Genomic DNA, 20798 nt, shown 5'->3' with positions numbered 1-20798 from the left:
AAAAATGCCATAAGAGATCAAATAAAGGTCATCACCATTAGCATAATAATCTGATTATATAAAAAGATAGCTAAGGTTAAGGTTATCACGCCACACCAGCTTCTCACCAGCTTTATATATATATAAACAAATAGAAATAATCAAATTTGTGAGACTTTACAACTGTAATTCAAACTAAAACCATTTTGGCTGTGAATTGTATTTAGGTAAATAACTTATATTAGCAATACTAATACAGTTGAAAATAATAAGGGTAACAGGATAATGTTTACTGTGAATTCATATTAAAGCCAGAATGTTTCTTATGCCCCATTATATTTACTCTTTTCATATATATATCGAGAAGTAAACAGTCCTTAAAGGAACAGACCACACTTTCTGCCCAACACTTACTGCTTTCCTACCCTCTCACTATTAATTAGTACTATAGAGAAGTCCTCGAAACCCTGGGATTAGCAGAAAATATATCGTTTTCAAATTCCTGAGGGCACAGTTCTCCCACTTAACTTGTCTGGGCAAGTACAGATTAAGTGAAAGCACTCTGATAATGTCTGCCTCTGTGCTGCAGGCTTACCTGGTTTTTCAAAGCCCACTGATTGTCTGACTCACTGATTCTGTCTGACCCACTGATTCTGTCTGACCCACTGACTCTGTCTGACTCACTGATTCTGTCTGACCCCCTGATTCTGTCTGACTCACTGATTCTGTCTGACCCACTGATTCTGTCTGACTCACTGATTCCGTCTGACCCACTGATGCCGTCTCACCCAAACCGGCTGGAGAAACCTCCCCACTTACTTTCTGCTTCCAGCTTTTCAGACAGTTGACTAGTTGGCTGAGAGGTCAGTCTAAAACAGGCTTATTAAACTGAAGTGGGCTTTCAGACTGGATACATGCTGCAGTATGACAGCTGGGGAGGGGGCAGGCCTCAGGGTTGGTTTAAGGAGTAAAGGAAGACATTTGCTGCCTTCCCCAGACAAGCTTGCTCTGCGGTTTTTTTCATAGCTGTTGAGCAAGGGGGTTCGTGTGGTGCTCAACATAAACAACATGAGAGATCCAGGCATCCAGGCATGAAATTGATTTGGTAATAACAAACAAGGGGGATCTGGTCCACCCATAGTGTTAATCAAATAATTTTCAAGAAACGAGTGTGGAAGATGAGAGCAAAATCATTAACTTCCACCAGTAAATCACACCAACCTGTTGTCCCATTAACCCTGAAACCTGTTCAATAGCTAATTAAGGCAATTACTCCGAGCATGACATGCCACTTAATCTTGAGCGTCAGGGCCATTCATAGTGGTGACTTCATTATCACTGCCACGTCTCTTTTGGGCCCTTTCACACCATATTGAAGGCAGTGGAGAGGCGTTTGACTGTATTCTGCTAAGCAACTGCAACAAACTATCATTTACAAATAAAAAGCAGATGTAAACAGCATATCAAACAAGTTTGAGAATTTTAAGTGGGATAACAAGTGCTGTGATAAAAATAACAATAACATTTTGAAAAGTAGAAAAAACAAATCTAGAAGAAACAAACTGAGATTATGTCTGTCATCAACCAAAACTGTTCCATGGTTGAAGCTCAAACTCTCTCTCTGCCTCTCTGCCTGGTGGTGAAAGGGCCACCAGTGGTCAGCGCTTTATGTGGGCTGGCAGCTCTGTGGTAAGCACTTCCTGTGAGACGGTAATTCTATGGTATGCACTTCCTTTGGGCTGCAGCAAGAAACAGTTCCACTGAACAGAACAAAAGAATCCATGTTTATTGAGCTCTGATAGCTGGGACAAGAGTCCAGCTCATACTCGCACCTTACATATTTGCACCTTACAGGGTCCTTGAGGTAATTAAATGTTGCGTTTCTGGCAGTGCCGGTGTGCCGTTGGGTTCTGCTGCAGCATTTACAGTGGAGTGCCATCATCACACTCCCACTCCTCACCATTAAATGCCACTCTTCTATCTCACTCCAAACACTCTGTGTGAACTCAAATGTGGAGAAGGCCTGCAGCTTGAGCTGAAGAAGCATGCCATCAGAGATGACACCTCCAAACATGACGCGACAAAGCGCAAGCAGGTGATATTTCCCTTCCTGCAACCTCACCACAACAGAGCAGCCATGTTCTGCCTCTGAGGTGCCTTCATTAGAGAGGCCTGGCTGACAGGCTGATTGCTGCAAACACATGAGCGGGAGGGTAATTAGAAGCAGCCGTGGTTACCTGACCCCCCCGCTCCCCCTCCCCCCAAAGAAGATTGTTTCTTCTTCTAATGGATGGAGGGATTCACCGTTCATCACAGCTACATGTAAACAAGCTGCTTCCCACTTTTTGGAGCAAGGCCTTAGGCAAGGCCTTCAGGGAGTGTGGCTTTGCTGTTGGAACAGCTGGCCAATAGCAGCAGACTTTTCTCTTTCCTTCTATTTTTTTAAACAAAAAGTACTTGTAAAAAACTAAAATATAGGGTCTGTTTTACTCCAGTAGTAAGGCAATTTTTCTACTCTGTGGCACAAAATGCCTCCCTGTTGACACATGTCCTCAAATTATGGTACAAATCATGTTGAAACATAATTTTCGGAGTGTCATTGAGTGTGACCATTTAAATCTGCCTATTGCAGTATTAAAGTTTATTTTAGTTCTTAATTAAGTAGATATTCCTAATGTCAAGTTTATTACATATTACAATGCACAGTCATCTGCTACATTCTTTCATTTATTTCTGCGATATAAATCTGTTTCTCACTGTGACAGAAATTGTTTATTTTTTAAGTTTTCTCTTTACCCTCAATTATTCATGTTTTTAGGAAACAAAAAGGATAGAAATATCAGCAGATGTCACCTTCAATATTGTTAGCTGGATATTGATTTAGTTAAAGTTAAAATGTTTAACCTAACCACATACAAAATATTTTCCTGATGATGAAAATTAAAATGGCTTTTCCTAAAAATCATGCCGTGGAAAAATTTGACAAGGTGAGCTGTGTCAGGAAATTCCTTGAGCCAACAACAACCAAAACAAATGTTAAAAAGGAGAAACTGGTGACATTTGGTGGTCTGGTAGATAAAAAAAGCCAAAACACCAGCTACTCACTGATGCTGCTCACATGAGCAATTATAGCTCACTTTGGTTGCTAGGCGTAGCTTTGGCTGCTTCAAGAATGTCAAAGGGTCTACGTCACAGTACTGAGTAAACAGATCTATGGTACATTTGCATATTTTTAAGACATGTGCTTAAAAATAGACAGATTGCTTGACCATAGAAGTCAATTACAGAACGAATGTGTCAGAGTTGTTTTATGTCAACAGCTGCTGTTTTTCTTTGCTAATCACATCTGAAAGCAAACCACATACTTGCGATCTCTCCCAATCCACCGTCTGTGGCAGTCTAATATGTCCCCTAATCAATACCTGCGAAGATTTATTTCTGCCGTGCCTGGTGCCTCCCTCAAGTGGAGGAAAAAAGATGATTTCATCCTACAATTAAAAGCTTTGCTGCCTCCCACCTGACTGAGCACAGAGCAGTAAAGTGCCTAACATCTTCCATGGGGGGCTGACACTCTCCCCCTGTGCCATACAGACCACAATACAGAGGGCCAGTGAGATCCCATTACTCCACTAAGATACTCCATTCAGCAACCTATTTTGTAGTGTCAGTAGACCATATTATGCAGTGTTAAGTGAAGCATTCAGTTTATAGTATAATAAGAACAGAAAAAAACAAACATAAATAATACATTCAAAAGACTGGGAATAGGAAAGAAGGTTTGCTTTATTTTTCAGAAAGCATAAAATTCTGCAGGACATTTCACAAAACATTATGTTTCAATGAGTTGCACAATGTAAATCAAAAGTATAGACTGTCCAGTAGAAAATGTAGCTCTATACAGTCGACATCAGTATAAATCCCAATAAGACTTATACAGCAAATATTTTAGGCAATTATTACATTTTTTTATATTTACATTTGAATTCTTTCCTCTTTTCCTGTCATAACAATGGTCTAATGAGCAGTTTCCTCTCAATGACCAGCAGAGCAAGGTTGCTTAATTGGTTATGGTCCAATATGAAAAACTCTTCTCTACAGCCACTGATGCAGATCCAATCTTTGTAGCTAAAGGCATAAGCTGTATAGCTGAGGAATTACTTTATCCAACTCCATGTCTTTAAAAATGTCTCCATGTCACACAGCCTCTCCTCTCCACGGCCTCTCAGATCCAGAAATCTATTCATGGCCATTAGACTTTTAGTTAGGATGGAACATTAGCATAGGATTGAACCTCAGATTTCAGTCTCCCTGCATCAAAGACATGGCCATAACTTTTAAACATATTTTGGAATGTCTCCTCAGGAAACACCCAACTCATTTAATCAAATTTGTTTGGATTGATTAGTTCAAGAACGTGCACACTTTTCAAATTGGAAAAGCATAGAGAAATCCTCATGGTAAATAGTCTAACTAATAGTCTAATGGCCATGAATAGATTTCTGGATCTGACGTAAGATTTGCTGCTTTTGCATACAAAGCTTTGAAAGCATCCCCTTATCTCTGTTCCTTTGCAAAAGCAAGAAGACTCTCGATTCTGTGTCTGAAATATAGAACATCCATAGCCCCCTTCTATGGTAGGAAACCACTTCAGTTTTTGAGAAGATTTCTTCATATGTATTAAACATAAAAACAAACGCAAAAGCCAATCGTAGTTATTAGCCACACTGCTTACTACCCATGATGTAAAGTTCCACCAAGCAGGAGCATTTCTGGAAAACCATGAACATCCTGCAGACTGGAAAGGCTATCCTCTTAGTGAAATTAGCAAAAAAGACAAAGCAACAAACTTAGAGTCTTCCAAGAAACACTCTGGATTCACCGGGTTTAATCTGTGTATAGTAGGGTACAAACATTTTGCCAGTAAATCTATTCAAAGAGGAAGCGATGACAGTAGCCCCATAATACGTCTGAGCCACAGGTTTTTCTTTGTAATTGTAGTCCTGTGTGTGTCATATAAAACATCAAAGAAAGACTGAGCATCTCTCCCCCCTTAATCATCAGAAAGTGCAACAAATTTCTCCTTAATTTGGCTTGCAGTACCAACATAACGAACTTTCACACACATCTGTGCACGAAATGAAATGTCAGTTATCTACTTGCCACGCAAAAAAGGGCAGAGTTAGAACTTTGTCTATGAGTTCATCAAGTACAGTGGTTGCAACGGCAGACATGAAATCATTCTCAATGGAAATGGGACATGCCAGAAAACACAGAGGGTAACTGGAAGTGAGTGGCTAAGACATTATTGTACTTGGCTAACATTTCAGTGAATTCTATAATTACCCATGTGATCAGATGCCACTCGACATGGCCACAGAAAGGAAGCTCTTGACAGCAAAGCAGTGAAGTGACTCATTTAGTTTTTCCATCTGAATGTGTAGAGCCATAGACCTTCAAGAATTCCACGTTATACTCTGACCCTGCCAAGTAAACTATGCATATGTACTCAAATGTTCCTTGCCTTTGTCATATCTTATGTATGCCATGTCAAAACAATACATCCCCGAAAATGGTTTCATTAAGTGACATGGTCAACAGTACATTCTGTTAGTCAATGCTCTTCCACTCAGCCAGTTCTCTGTGTCAAAGCAGGAGTGTTTTCACTCTCTGACAGGAAGACCACCTAGGAGCTTCATCAAAATCCGGTTGAAGACATTAGCAACATCTAACATTTCGCACAATTTCACTAGGTGGTTAAATTCTGACCTTTATTTAGAGTGAAATGAAAGCAAGTTACAAACACATGCACTCCATATTTACAATTGTATTTGCAATATATAAAAATAGAAATGGTTTAGCAGAATAAATGAGCAGAAGTTTATGTCTCAACTTTGTTTGTCAGCATTCCACATAGTCTCAGCTTGAAATGCTCAAAAAATGCTGTAAGTCATGTTCATTGCCATGGTGTTTAAAAGAGGTTGAACCCCTTTGAGAATTCCTCCAAACACCATATATAGTAGCCCAGCATTCTGGTCACACAAAATCAAGCCTGCTATCCAATAATCATGCAGATGGGGCAGTGGTGGTTAAGGTAGTTGATTTGTAATTGGAAGGTTGGTGGTTCAAGCCGACAGAAGTGTCAGCTAAATGCTATAATGTAGATGCTTTTTCAATAAATATATAGTTTTGCTGCACTGAAAACAAAGCATATTCTGAAGTGTCTTTGAACCCCAAAGATGCACAGCATCATTGGATTAAAATTGCTTGTGCTTCCATGGGCTTTTATGAAAAAAATTACATCAGATTGTGACGATCTTCAAGAAATCACTGCTCAATGAAATAGTAATGAAGGTTAAGACTTTCTATCTCAAGATATCCATTTGGAATAAGACAGTTAAGAGAAGTAAATAAAATATTACACATTTAATTTTATAAACCTTTTTTTGTGACATCATAGAAAAGATCTATAATGTCTTAGCATGGTCACCTCTGCTCCAGTCAATAGCTGAGCTCTGGAGACATTCACTCAACCTGGCAGGGACCATCGAGCTGCCAGGATCATAGTTTTACACATCACCTCCACTGACTGAAACCACATGAAGAATGAGGTCATACTATATCTGACCTTCAGTCCACACCATGTCAGGCCCTGATTGTGGCACCCCAGCCTAGATGCCTATCATCTGAAAAATATCAGTGGGCACACTGACAGTTTTGCTAGCGTTTGATAAAGTATCATATCTGTTAAAAAAAGAGAAAGGTTTAACTGAAGCTTTATAGGCCTCCTCTGAGATATGGACAGAGGAAAGAAGAATGTAGAAAGGACTTTCATCCTAAAATAGGAAGGCACCATTTGAAAAACGTCCTGCTGATTACCGTGCCCGTGGAGATGAAAGTGAACACACCCAAGGATATTGGGAGGGGATTTCAGCTGCCGATTACTGCCTCTCTTTCATATAGACTCCGGCTTCTACTTTAAAGCCAGTGGTGTGCCCTGCACTCCTGCACTAGGTGTTTGTGTTCAGCTAACCCTGGCTGTGATTCCCAAAATCTCTACACACTGCCTCTACTCTGTGCCTGTGGTGCTGCGAAGGTTTTAGGAGAAGGCAGCCAGTATTTCCCATGTATAGTTTTACCGAGGTGTTTAGCCCCGGGGTGTTTTAACAACCTTTTCATAATTTTAATACAAATTTTAATAGTAATAAACTCATTTTAATAATTTTCTTTTCTCTTTTCTTTTATTCAAGAAAACGGTGCTGTCTGTGGTGGTCTCCCCTCCTCTTAACTGCTAAAGAAACAAGGAGCTTTCACACAGTCAAACACAGGTAGCACCTTCACCATATTGTAGTTTCAGTATGGACCCAGAGAATGCCATCTTCTGTGAAAGAAACCAACAATAGAAAGCAGAAGAACTATGGGGGTGAAATGGAGGGGGCAGGGGAGTGACCACACAACACATCACAAAAACAGCTGAAAAAGGAGACAATAACTAAACACATTAACATGATCATTTAACAAACAATAACTAAACGTTACATTTAAATGAACAAGGCTGTGGAGAGGTGAACAGCATCCTGGGAATCCTCACTGTGTTCCACTCCACCCCAAAGGCCCACAGCCCAAATTTATGGCAGATTCCACAATATGCTTGGACTTTGGTCATAGCTGCAAATTCTGCAAAACAAAGTGGTGAACTGTACTGTGGACTCCTAAAGCTACCAGCACTGACAAAGCTGTATCGCTTCAGGGTGTTTCATTTAGACAGGAGTAATTATCTTTAGCAAAGGCTACAGAAATCTAGATTTAACCAGAAATCTTTTTAATGTTGTATTAGCCTGCTTTTACAGATTATATATATATTTGTAACACTAGCAGCCCAAGACTATAGCAATGGCACCTGTATGTGGCAGTGTCGTTTTAAAAGATCCCCCTATGGAATGCTGTCTCTGTCAAACTACGCACACACACAGCCATAACAATGTCTGAACACTGGGGCACACAGTCCCAGCATGTCAGTGACCTCCATTATTAAGTGTAATGGACATGACTTTTGCCCCAGCACATTTTCAGAAAAAAAACATTGTGAGCATAGTGTGCAGGGAACAGTGAGAGAGTGAGCCCTGAGAGGCTGGCTAGTGCCGCAGTGAAGAAAAGCTGAACTGGCCTCCTCTATAAGGACATTCCAAGCAGCCAGCACAAAGCATAAACAGATTAGGTGAGGAAATCCCTTTCATTGAAACAAGGCAGTAGCAGGACTTAAAACAGAGCTGCTGCTTTGCAAGATAAGTCCACGAAACCACCAGCCGCGGACGAGCCAAGCATTGCAAAGGTTCCAGTTTCAGTGATTAAGTTGAGAACCCCACACCACTTTTCTCTCAATGACAACAGAGGCTCCTGGGGTCTGGAGGACGCTTTAGTAGCACTAACATTTTTGAGCCAAACAGCCCATTTTAGCCACACTGAAGGATCTAATGTACGCACTGCACTAATTCAACCAACGAAGCTGTTATTTTCTTGCAATGTTTTTTTTTTTTTTTAAATACATACACTGAACACTCAGTTATATCATATTGAGTCCTCCTTTCAAACACAACAAAAGTGTAAAGGCCATGAGGTTAACTGCGGTGACGTTTCACTACTTGGAGCCCGCCACTTTCAAAAAGACAGGTGATATGAGGTGATTTTGCAAGTTTAAGCAGCACTAGAACAGATTCCCCTATTTATAAGCACTTGCGTTTTGGGTGCAATCTGGCCCACAATCTGTTCACCGAGAACATGCTTGCCGGTTCAGCCTCAAGCCATCAGCACACCAAAAACAAGCCAATCCTCCCTCCAGCGTGTACACTGTAAAGAGATAAGTGCATTAACATCTTAAAGTGGTAAGTGTGCAAGCTAATGCATTAGTGCTACATACACATGACAACATGTGTCTGCTGACATATCCCCATCCCCGTAACTGCATTTGTGTTGATTTCAATTCCGGTCTGCAATGGAGAGACTCAAAGCACAATAGGGCACCAAGGCGTCATTCCTGGGATGCTGTATTGTCAGTCCCGTGCCCTGAGGGACAGAACAATGATGGCAGAAGAGCGGTGAACAAGGCAGTGGCAACTGAGGCGGGAGCCTGCAGCCCTGCTGAGGAGATTAGGCATTATGAAGGTGACTCCATCCGCCTGCTCGCTGTGTGCAGCCCTTCCTTCCAGCCACATAACTTACCTGTCAGCCAGCCCGTGCCAAATAAGGAAATATGACATTTCCCTGTGGGGCCATGATGAATAAAGCCTGTACTTATTCTATACAGATAGCTTTGGTCAGGACCAACTTCTCGCAACTGAAAAATAACACGCAGCAAGCTTCTGAGCGGGCATTTTCCCTGTCACTGTTCAATCTGTCAATCTGTCAAATAACAGAGTACACGAGGGCTGTGTGAAAGAGAGAGAGAGAGAGAGAGAAAGAGACATCCCCACCCAGTGATTTCAACATAAAAAACACACTTCCACAGTTCAGAGGCCTCACAAGAACAGCATATGATTAAAAGACAATTCTGTACACTGTCTGTCAACCTCAGTATCAGTGCTTTTTAGGCCAAACATCTTATTTTAGCCACCCTGACTATTCTACTCTATGCACTGTTCTAAATTGAGGAATAAAGTTGCTATATGATTATCGTTAGACTATGTACCAATGCTCGTTTGAAACGTGCATGAGCAGAATAGCAGAAAGGCAAAATGGAAAACAAATATTTTCAGCACTTTTGTCTTTGAGGTAAATGCTACTCTGTCTTAACCAAAGGACAGTGACATTGCAGGATTTCATGTGAATATATCATAAAGAATAGCTACGAACCTTAACTACGTGTACATTTTCATAAAAGTGAATCTCTGTACTTTCTTACAAACTTGGAACAATACATCAGACTGATTGGTTAAATCATGAAATCAATATACCTTGATTATCACGATAACAATACATCTTGATTGCAAGTATCGATTAACTTTCTCTCTTGTCACTTTGCAATGTACAAGATCATGCCTAGTTATGGCTAGCAAACCGACATTAACATGAGACAAGGCATCATGTTTAGTGTGCAGTTGCACAATTCACTTTCCAATGGTTAAAGTACCTAAAAATGGAAGCACTGGCTCCACACAAAAGGTCACAATTCTATGCAGTTGAGGACACTTGTTTACTATACCCTAGCATCCACAGCAAAGGAAAGAAAGAAAAGACTCCTAATATCTTTGCAGCTGCTCCCAGATGAGCAGTGAGGTCAGACGGAAACAGACTTCGGATTAAGTCTCTTATCTCAATACCTCCTTTAATCTCATATGGTTCCTCTTGAGTTTCAACGTCAATCGCAACAGATACATACTGTGCTCATATATGTATGAGAAGGATAATACTAAAATAATTAATCCCATGCTTGCCTGCATTTTATTAAAAATAGATCTTATATATGAAATCAAATATTCTTCATACAAAAGTATTTGCTGTAATAATTATTATTGGGAAGATGCTAGAAACATTTTGTCTTTTATCTTTTTTACCATAGTGTACATGCTCATCATTTCACACTCATTATAGACACAGGACCTTTAATACGCTCATTTATACATGCTAAGTTTAATACATTCATTGAGTTTGTATTTTAAACACTATTACATTTGTGAGTCATGCCCCAGCCCCATTCCACCCCCTGTTTATCGAACCATTGCTACACTAAAGGAAAGAGGACCAAAAGCACAAAAAAGTGATTTGCCTCTTTTTAATATGCTCTTCAGTTCTCAAATATTTTGGATTTTTGGTCTGATGCACCTAAGAAATTTTGGCATAAACATCTGTGATATTTAAGTTGATATTTAAAGAAAAGGTGAATGAGCTTTATGGTCAGGTCTCTTGAGCTTTCAAAGATATTGTTTTGCAACTGGTGTGCTACCCCACAATGCTTCTCTGATAGAATTTGAAAGAGTGAGTTATGACATGTCCACTGTGCTGTCATAGTCCTGTATACAGAGTTTGGCTGCAGATTACATACTGCACACTCAGCAGAGAGTACAGTGTTAATATTCTGCACACAGTGCATGCTCTCACTAATGGCCAGGAATGTTTTACGTCCCATAGCAGGACCACGTGTTGTGACCCAGAAGTATTTACCTGGATGTACTTTCATGGTTCCTTTAATATTTCCATGTATCTAAACCCAACTCTCTTTTTATGATTAGGTTCATTTAAAAATCACTGGTTGATTTAGGTGTTTACTGCTACATAGGGCATTGCTTTTAATGCTTGCAATACCGGGGAATCCACAAATTACGATCATCAAAGTTGTTACTTTACATTCGGCTTTGGCTGAGAATTTAGTGTATTATTCATACACTATACATATTCGGTCCTTAAAGTTAGACCCTTGTCAACTGCTCCAGGACACAATTGCTTAAATAAAGGGTTTCCCATGCACATACTTTTTTTCCAAGCATAAATCTGTCTCATTTGTATGAAAAGGAATTCTTGTATTTTTTCCCTGAGGGTGTAACAAAACACCCATTCTGATATAATCTTTGATTCTCATGCAAAAAAATGTGATCTTATAAAAAAAAGTGCAACTGGGCTATAAACAATACGAAAAACTGAACTGCCTCATATTAAACATTATATAGCATAGTCTCCCCCAGATGACCGTTGGAAGACACATATCTTCATTACATTGTTCAATTTCAAACATTCATTTTTTCAATACAGTAATGGAACTGTTACAAATTTGACTTTTATTACAAAAAGTTGCCTGTATCAGCTAAAGCAATGTCAAACCCAGCAACTGTAAGAGCCAGCTTTGATCCCAGCCTGTCCGAGTAAAGAGCTCCGATCCCAGCCTTTGCAAGTAAAGACTTCCAATCCCAGCATGCCAGGGTAAAGAGCTCCGATCCCAGCCTGTCCAATTAAAGAGCTCTGATCCTAGCCTGTCTGAGTAAAAAGCTCTGGTCCCAGTCTGTCCAACTAAAGAGTGCCAATCCCAGCCTGTCCAACTAAAGAGACAACACTGGAACAAGAGCTGAAGCTCACCACCTGAGATTCCTATTCGCCAGAGCTGCAAGTCAACTTGACAGCGGCGTCAAAAGAGCTGTTTCAGCTTCACACTCTATTACCCTTAGTGGCTTTGTCCGTGGGTGCTTCACTTCATCAAGTTTTATAGAGGAACGCCACCAGCACAAAAACAGCTAAAGTTCAGTCTATGTGGAAATGGACTGGGAAAAGTGCATTGGAAAAGTGACTGCAATCTGGAGTCAGACTATATAAAATAAGATGAAGAAGCAACTTGAACACTGGCAGTGAGTATGCTCAGTACATTTGGCTCGGTCACAAAGAGACAGTTCCATAAATAAGAAAGCATACATTGTTACACTTAAATTTACACTTTAAAAAAAGCCATGTACTGTGTGTGTTTATACTGGGCCCTGTCGCCAACATATTTTAAGTTTGATGGTCAGGTTTTTTTTGGGGTTTTTTTTGTACAAGTGTCTACTACACACTGCAAATATAAATGTAAATCGAAATCATTGCTGGGAATAACATCAAATTTGTGGAAGCTTAAAATCATAGTTTACTGATTGAAAAAAATAAAATAACCCAATGTGAAATCACATCAGTCAAACAAATAAGTGAATCACGACAAAAGCCAACCTCCTCCTGCTCTCAAAATGAAGCAAAATGAGTGCATTTTCTCTCTCCTACTGATTGTTAGAGCAATGCAGCAACACCCCCCCCTCTGGTAGCACTTCATTATCACACCAACTGGATAACAGCTTCGCCTCAGCGACAACGACGAGCAGGATGAATGATGAATGGAAAGAAATCTCCAGGCCCCACTGTCTCCGGACCACAAGGGTATTCTCAGCCCCAACATGTAATAAAGATCCTATAATGCTAAGGAACTGTGTGGCTTTGTCAAGCCTGAGGGGCAGTAAATCCCTCCTATTAAGCCCGTGCAACCTCATCTGCGTTAAGAGGCGGGCCTGCTGGTTGTCGCTGTTCGATGAGGTCCACTTCCACTAATCAGTTAGAAGAGACCAGCAGTCTATTTTTTGGAAATGCGAGCACTTGCAATCCAGACGGAACCCGGGCGGAATTCTTATGAGGTCTAATCAACATTAGAACAGAAGAGGCTAAAGGAGAGGAAGGCGCAGACAGGCTCGGCAAGGCTCGGTGAAGGTGCTTTCGTTACGTCCAAAGCCATAAAGCGAAAGCGGCAAAGCCATGAAGATGTCTCATAACTTGGAAGCAAAGGAGGCGTGCTGCATTCTGATCAGGGCCCACACATACACAGACCCAGACAGCAATCGTAGTGCTCACTGCGCTGAGTATAATGAATAAAAAATGATGTGAGGGTATTATTGGGCCAGGAGCATGTCATCACTCGCTCCATAAGAGTAATAATGGGCCATTACTGCTGCTGCAGGTTGCTCATTACTCTGATTGTCTGGGAAATGAGGAACTTGTGGACCTACTTGCATTCTGATAGCAGAGGCGAGAACTGAGCCAGCATGTGTAAAAGTCATTTGGGCTTCAGTGGAGACACACTCTGTTAAGCACACACCCTGCGATTATTGTGGCCGTTGATCTCATGGTTATTGCAGACTGGATACGGGTTGTGTATCCACAAATAAGCTTTGAGACAAACTAACAGAAATGTAGATAACAATACACTGACAAAGCTGTCATAATGATGTTGAACAGGAGAATTATTTTAAATACAATAGCTTAATTGGATGAGTAAATTAGCAAACTACACATGATCAAAATTGTTGTTCTGAATATTTTGGTGTATAAAATGAAAATATTTACAGACGAGCTAAAGTTGCATAAAAGCTATCTTCACACCCTTTAAACTAAGGATAAGTCCATTAAGTAGATCAGTCACAGAGCAGTCAATAGTCTCCTTAAAGAGTCTCCTTAAACTGACCAGCAAAGGGCAAAATAGTTCAGTGCTGCCTCTAATCAACAGCCTTAAGCCTCAAATAAATGCGAAAAATGGGTAAGAAAATAGTGAAAGAATAGTACTAATGAATTATGAGCAACTTGTCATAAGTCTTGGCAGGTAAAGAAGCTTCAGTCATTCTTAGTCCCTTAAATTTTCTAACTTGAGTGCATTTGGCATAGTTAATTACAGTTTACTTTGGCAGATCATATCTACGCGGATGCCCAGAAAATGCATTTGTTCCTAATAGCAGGGTACTGATGAACCTGATTGATTTAATTAGCGCTAAAAGAAAGAGGCGCACACAGTCACAGAAAGTGGCAGAGCTAAGAGAGAAGGAAAGGTGGCGCAGAGGCGAGATCCCTGCTCCGTTCATATGTGATTTTAATTCTTCACAAAACAAATTAATTCAATGACAACGATCACTTACTGTCATCAAGCATTTTGTACGACTAGCACAACAATTCACTAGGTGAAAGTCAATCAAATGCATATTAACTTCCTTGTTACATTGCTAAAGGTGTAAGAGTATGGTGCATAAATGGTGTTTGTTCGATGCTCAGCTGGCTGGACCACAAAGATCTCACAGCATCATGGCTAATTATCACACATTGCCACAGATCACTTCAAATGATCTTTTATTCCCAATCTGTAAAATGAGGACTACATGCTTTAACTATGCGTATTTTCTTCACAGCAACATAGTAGTGGTCAATCATGCATCTTTCTCTCTCTCATATTAACATGCAGCTCTCAAGAGCCCCAATGGAGGAGAGAGTTCTGTGATGTGGTGAGGAAGAGAGGCCCTCTTCCTTAAGCCAAGTGGAGAAGAGCATTCTCTCTCTCTCTCTCTCTCTCTCTCTCTCTCTCTCTCTCTCTCTCTCCCCCTCCCCTGTCCCTCATCCTCTGCTGCAGGAGTGCCTGCTGATCTTCTCTGACATGCCTGACCTTTCTGGCTCCTGCTTCCTTCTCTAGCTGCTGCGAAAAGGCCAAGTCATGCAAAACAAACCACGCTTCCTACACCTCTTCCTCCTCAATGCCACCTCACAGCGCAAACAGCCACGTGGGCAGCAGCTCTGTGCACTCAGGGTGGGTCGGTTCCTCTGACACACCTTACCGTGCCTTGAAATCATGTATCATATGTGAAATCATGTAACAGAATGTGCCATCTTCATACAAATACGTGCAAAGGTGTAAAAAAAAAAAAAAAAAAAAGGGGGAAATGTAATATCTAAAGAGTCTCACCCATAAACATAAAGAATGGATAAGTTCTTTATTGTTTATGTGAGCCATCGACCATGGCAAGACCGGTTCCGGAAGTGCAGGGATCAGGATGAAAATTTCAGAAAGTCACCACTTACACTTAACATGTGGAGTCCCAGCCATGCCTATTGTCAGACAAGATTTATTTTGGCTTGGATGGTTTTATGAGGAAATGGAAGCATGCTGTGTGAATGACTAAAGGAGGGACAGTTAAGAATGGCAAGAGAAAGAGAGAGAGAGAGAGAGAGAGAGAGAGAAAGAGAGAGAGAGAGAGAGAGAGAGAGCGAGAGAGCGAGAGAGAGAGAGTGTGAGAGAGAGAGAGAGAGAGAGAGAGAGAGAGAGGATGAATTAATGTTGCAGTTGGCAAGGAGAGTGCAGCACATGCCCCACTCTCTCAGAGGAAAGAGAACCTGGCACTGCAGAGATGAATCATATGGCCACGGCCTTGTGGTTTGGGGCTCATGGGTCAATTTTTCATCTTCAAAGAGGGGATTTCTCAGCCTAGAACACACCTCTCTGACAGGTAGTTTTGTCTCCAGCTGTTTGCAGTGCTTCCCAACTCCCAGACAAATCATTTCTGAACAATTACTGCCTTATTTGTAGCCTTTGATTTCTGCCACATGAGCTTAACTTTCAGATCAGCACCTAATTAAACTAGCCTTTTCTGGGCCGGGAATACACAGAAGCCAAACAATAGAAGAAGATTGAGTATTTCTTGAGAAAAAAAACAAAAAACCAAAAACAAGTTATAGATTTATTCAAGTCTGTAAATCATAATGCATGAACGGATGTTTGCGTAATTGCCCAGAACACAGTGACAACACCAGATGTTTCTCAAACATGCACTGATGTAAGAGTATTAAACCTTACTTTTAGTGTGGCCTTGAAACAATAATATTTCAACACTAGTGTATCTTCCTCAAGCTGAATAGTTCAATATAGAGAATCTGCTAATTAAATAAAGGATCTCTGCCACTAATATGTCAGTACAACCATTCACAGTGTAAACTTGCTCTTTCTCACTTTCTCTCTCTCTCATATACACGCACAAGCTGAATTTTTTTTTTTTTTAATGTGTGTACTTCCATGGATTTCTAAGTCTCTAAGACTGAGAATGACTGCTAATAATTTCATTAATATTCATACTGTCCATTATGTGCCTACACTATTTCACACATTTTAAAAATGTTTGTTTTTAGATAATGCATTCAGATTTTTGGTATTTAAATGAGTGGCATCACAGCTAATACCAAAAAACAACTAGAAACTGGAGGGAAACTTAATGGGCTCAACAAATGTAATGTCATCTCCTTTCAGCACAATTCACTGCCACACTAACCACATTACTTTTGTAGTGAAAAACATTGGCTCCCCTGCTCGTCAAGTGAGAATTTAAAAAGATTCCCTTGAATAGTTTATCTGAGGTACACAAGAGTTGTAATATTACGCATAATTTACTCTTGAGTGCACTTACCAAACATGAATTGTACAATCACTAGTGGATAACCTGACTATTCAGAATTTGGAGTTTTTAATGCAATGCCTCCATTGAAACCTATGTGTTTATGTATTTTACACCACAGTCCTTTACCCAACAACAACAACAACAAAAAGACCATCAGAATGAATTGGAAGCATACCGAACAAGCTGGAAAGTAAGTCTAAAAGTATCTGATTGTTTTCTAAGAAGATTAATAACATTACTTTAAAATATCTCAGTACATGAATGGATATAAACACACATACAAACACGCACACACAAACCCTCTCTCTCTCTCTCTCTCTCACACACACACACACACACACACACACACACACACACACACACACACACACACACACACACACACACATTCCTACAAGTGAAGGTTTGCACATTCACTATACATTTAATCCTCATTATGCCCAGTAAACAACTAAAATAACATTTTAATAGCGCACGTATGCAGACTGGAACTGTCAAAATTATAGATGGCTATACTCAGGTCTCTTCCAGAGCTCAGCTTGTATTTACGGTGCCTCATTTAAAGTTCATTACCACACACCCTCTCCATCATCAAAACAGGGGAACGTGGCATCTTGCTGAGAAAATGTACTAGAGAATAAACTACGTATAAATATTAAAGTGTCCATTTAACTTTCTGGGTTTGTCTCTCGAGAAGTAAAACTGACTTTATTGTTGCTTTAACCCTTCTGATTATAGAGAATTTTGACTCGTGCGTCTAGAAAGCAGTGAAGTGCGATTGCCTAGCACGTGTTATTTTAGTAAGAGTCTAGAGATAACAGTCTTCGTGTGAATAATGTAGTAGATTAATACTGAATTTTAAAAATCTAGATTTTTGCCACATTAAGGAATTTGTTTTTCCAGAGAATCGCGTCCATCAGTTTTTAATGAAAAAATGGCTTGATTTTTACATAAGACTAGCAAACGAATATATGTCTGTTCGATTATGGACATTTGGCATAAGAAAAATAACAACCTGGCTATTTATATCATTTCTTGCCTGCCCGACTGTGGATTTGGTTATGACTCATCTACTGAATTTCTCAACTTTCACTAGCATATCTGCATGCCGTATATCATTCTGAAAGCACAGTTGCTGTGTGTTGAGTGTCTAGCACTGCTGTCAAAGACATGCCATTCAGTTAACCCACGGAGTTATACCCATATCCCTTTTTATTCACGTGAATCCGCCTTAGCAAAACAGAAGATATATCATGCAACGGCAAGGTTTAGCCCGTTTTTTGTTTGTTTTTTGCACTCGTTTTTCGAAGTAAGCTTTGTTATTTGGTTTGCTTTTTGCATTTATCCCTTTCAATGGGTACAAAATCACACGATTATATGCCTCAGAAATTAAAAATGCAACAGCATTCGACCCCGCCTCGTCTTGTCAGCAGCGCTCGCGCGCCCGCACGTGTACGACGTAGGTGTGCACTGAGTTACCTTTTTCGCTTCTGAGCTTGCTTCTTCCCCATGATGACAGGTACGCAGCTGGTTAATTCAGTCCAGTCCGCATGCAACCCACAACTCCAGCCTGTAGAAAACCTAGAGAACAGCCAGGACTCGTCTTTGCCTGGCCGGTGACAATTGCATTTCTTCTGTCCCAGTTTGCAGTCACAGGGCTGCTCTAGACGAATATTCCTTACCAGGTGCCTGCCAAATGTGGTCCCCCCGGTCTTTTGAATATGAAGAAAAACAATTACGTCGTCTCCCTTTATGTTGAAATCCACGTGGCGCATGAGGTCTCGTTCAGTGAAGTTGAATTTCGAGATAAATTTAGGCGGGCTATCTTCTTCAAGCTCTGGGTCCCTGTATAGGTCATCGATAGTTGGATATTGGGTAGAGAGGGCACCGATGCCTCTCAGTTTGTCCGCAGTTCTAAAATGGCAAGACTGACTGCCTGCCGGGCAGATGTACTGATAACCTATCATTACAAAAAGAATAACTAAGATTGGTATTAAAACCAACTTATTAGGTTTATCATTCATTATAACAAGAGGGGCTGGTTCATGCAGTTAATATGAATCATTATCCTCTTACCAGTTTCTCCTTGAAGATATCCTTTCTTAGGGAGAAAAAGACCCATACTACATGTTGATATGATCAAAAGAAAAGAAAAGAAAAAACTAGAAAAAGTCTGTTTTCATCTCTGTCTAAACCTTCACTGGTCAATAAACGACGATGCAGTAACGCAACAGGACAAAGTTTTAAAGCAACTGCAAAAGCATTGAGAGGTCGAAAAAATATGTTGAACCAGTCCTACAGTGCGTAATTCTTCTCAGTAATTGCATAAACGTCAATACATTCATAAAGTACGAGGGTGAAAAAAAGGTTACTCCCTGTCGAGAAAAAAAAACAGCAGTTTCTTACATCACCCCTCCGCGGTTTGCTCCCTGCGCGCGCCTCTGAGCGCGAATCATGCTCGTTCTTGCGAAGCTCAGCAGTCTCCTTCCAAGCCTCCGACCAAAACGCGGGCTCATCGGCGCACGCCAGCGGGATAGCTACAATGCACTGCGTGATGTCAGTGGGCTACGAACGCGTTTGCTCTGTGCATCAGCAGTAAGACGTGAAGCAAAACTCACTAGCCCCGCTCCCTGTGAGCCTGCAACCGGTTGGTATCACTGTTATCATTCGGCACCAATGCACGTATTGTGACAGATGAGTGAAGGATTGAAATATATACCGAGGGGGACGCAATCGAAGAGAGTTGCGTTTATTGCTTATTTAATAATCTAAAAACGTAGCGAAGACACCCAGCTCAATAAAAAATATGTTGTGGACAGTCTCATCGCCAACCTGGGTAGCCTATACGTTATTATAGGGATAAATGTTGCCCAGTGGAAACAAATCTTCAAAGCATGTGGCATTCTAGTTTTTCATTTCGTTGTTCGTTTTTTCTTGTATTACTAAGACAAGCCATCCTAAACTAAATTCGCAATAAGGGAGGACAAACTTTCACAGTAGCATTCCCGTCTTGTGTGTTAACCGCACACTCTGCGCTGGTTTCAGATTCCTCGACAGTGGAGCATTATTTATACCTTTTGGGTGATTTATGGAGGATGTGTTTGCCGAGCGGTAAGAAAACTATTCCTGACTGCTCAGATTTATACCCTCATTCACAAAGTTCCAAGCATCATGAAATGGCATTAAGCTTCAGTAAAACTGCAAATACACTGTCTACGAACAGGCTTTGTTTGCCTTATTAATTGAATCATTTGTTTATTTGGATTCCCAAAGGTAAAGGTCTGCACGCCTGCATGCCTGCACGCGTCCCTTTAAATCCCCAATAGGGCTAAAATATGCTGAGCAATTGCTTATGTACAGGTGCGCAATGTCAGTATGAATATTACAATCGGAATGAAACATTTTCAAATACTTTTCCTATGGAAAATCTTCCTATAGTATTTGTGTCAAATTTGAACAAGGTACGAAGAGGAAAAGTCATCTTTAAAGTGTTTAAGTCATAACACTCACTATGCTCATTTCCATGTTATCAGGCACTTTGATGGGGTCCTTATGGTAGGCAGGGGTTGTGTCTGTGTGACTCTTCTGATGATGACCTTAGAGCCCCGACCGGATTGAACCTCAGGGCACAGACAAAGATGATGTTCGGAATCCTGAAATATACATTTCAGGGTCTTAAAGGTCTGATGGTGACTCCAGACACCATGCAAAATCACTGCCACGTGTGGTTTTAAGTCCAATTCATGCTGACCAGGCACATGAAAGACTCAGAAGATCCAATAACCCTGAATTATTTTAGTTAATGAATCTCTGCTTATTTATTTTGATCAAGATTAAAAGGCTTTCTGCTACAGACAACCCCTAACCCCACCCCACACTTTGCAGGACTTCAGGCTGCATGGCACCACCCCCCAAATACCCCCCAAAACATACATATATATGAGGATGATGGGAAAGCGTCTGGAACATCAGGAATTTCAATGTCCTATTGAATCTTTCAGTGAACCCTTTCGAGAGTGTAGGCTAGAGACGTTCACACATTACCGCCGAAGGCTCAGGTAACTTGGCAACCGAACACTGGTCACCATCACCATCACCACCACTACCAACGCTTTTCTT

The 20798-nt window shown here is 40.6% G+C and overlaps 1 protein-coding gene across 2 annotated transcripts in view; it reads right to left on the bottom strand.

The window, feature by feature from the left end:
* The window catches only part of hs6st3b (heparan sulfate 6-O-sulfotransferase 3b), a 52026-nt gene extending 32720 nt beyond the window's left edge, over positions 1-19306 (bottom strand). Inside the window, exons 1-2 of one of the 2 annotated variants that reach the window (XM_027018159.3) lie at positions 18756-19306; positions 18159-18639 (exon numbers count right to left, since the gene is read on the bottom strand). In XM_027018159.3, coding sequence (XP_026873960.2) covers positions 18159-18639; positions 18756-18801 — 527 coding nt within the window. In that variant the 5' untranslated portion in view covers positions 18802-19306. Of the gene's footprint in view, positions 1-18158 lie in introns of both variants that reach the window. The other variant, XM_081720812.1, reaches the window with a different exon arrangement.
* Between the last annotated feature and the right edge of the window lie 1492 nt (positions 19307-20798).

The sequence above is a fragment of the Electrophorus electricus genome, chromosome 9 (genome assembly GCF_041902795.1).
Source record: "Electrophorus electricus isolate QZ-2024a chromosome 9, ASM4190279v1, whole genome shotgun sequence".
NCBI classification, from domain to species: domain Eukaryota; kingdom Metazoa; phylum Chordata; class Actinopteri; order Gymnotiformes; family Gymnotidae; genus Electrophorus; species Electrophorus electricus.
Note: the sequence above shows the minus strand (reverse complement) of the source record. Positions and strands in the feature narration are given on the sequence as shown.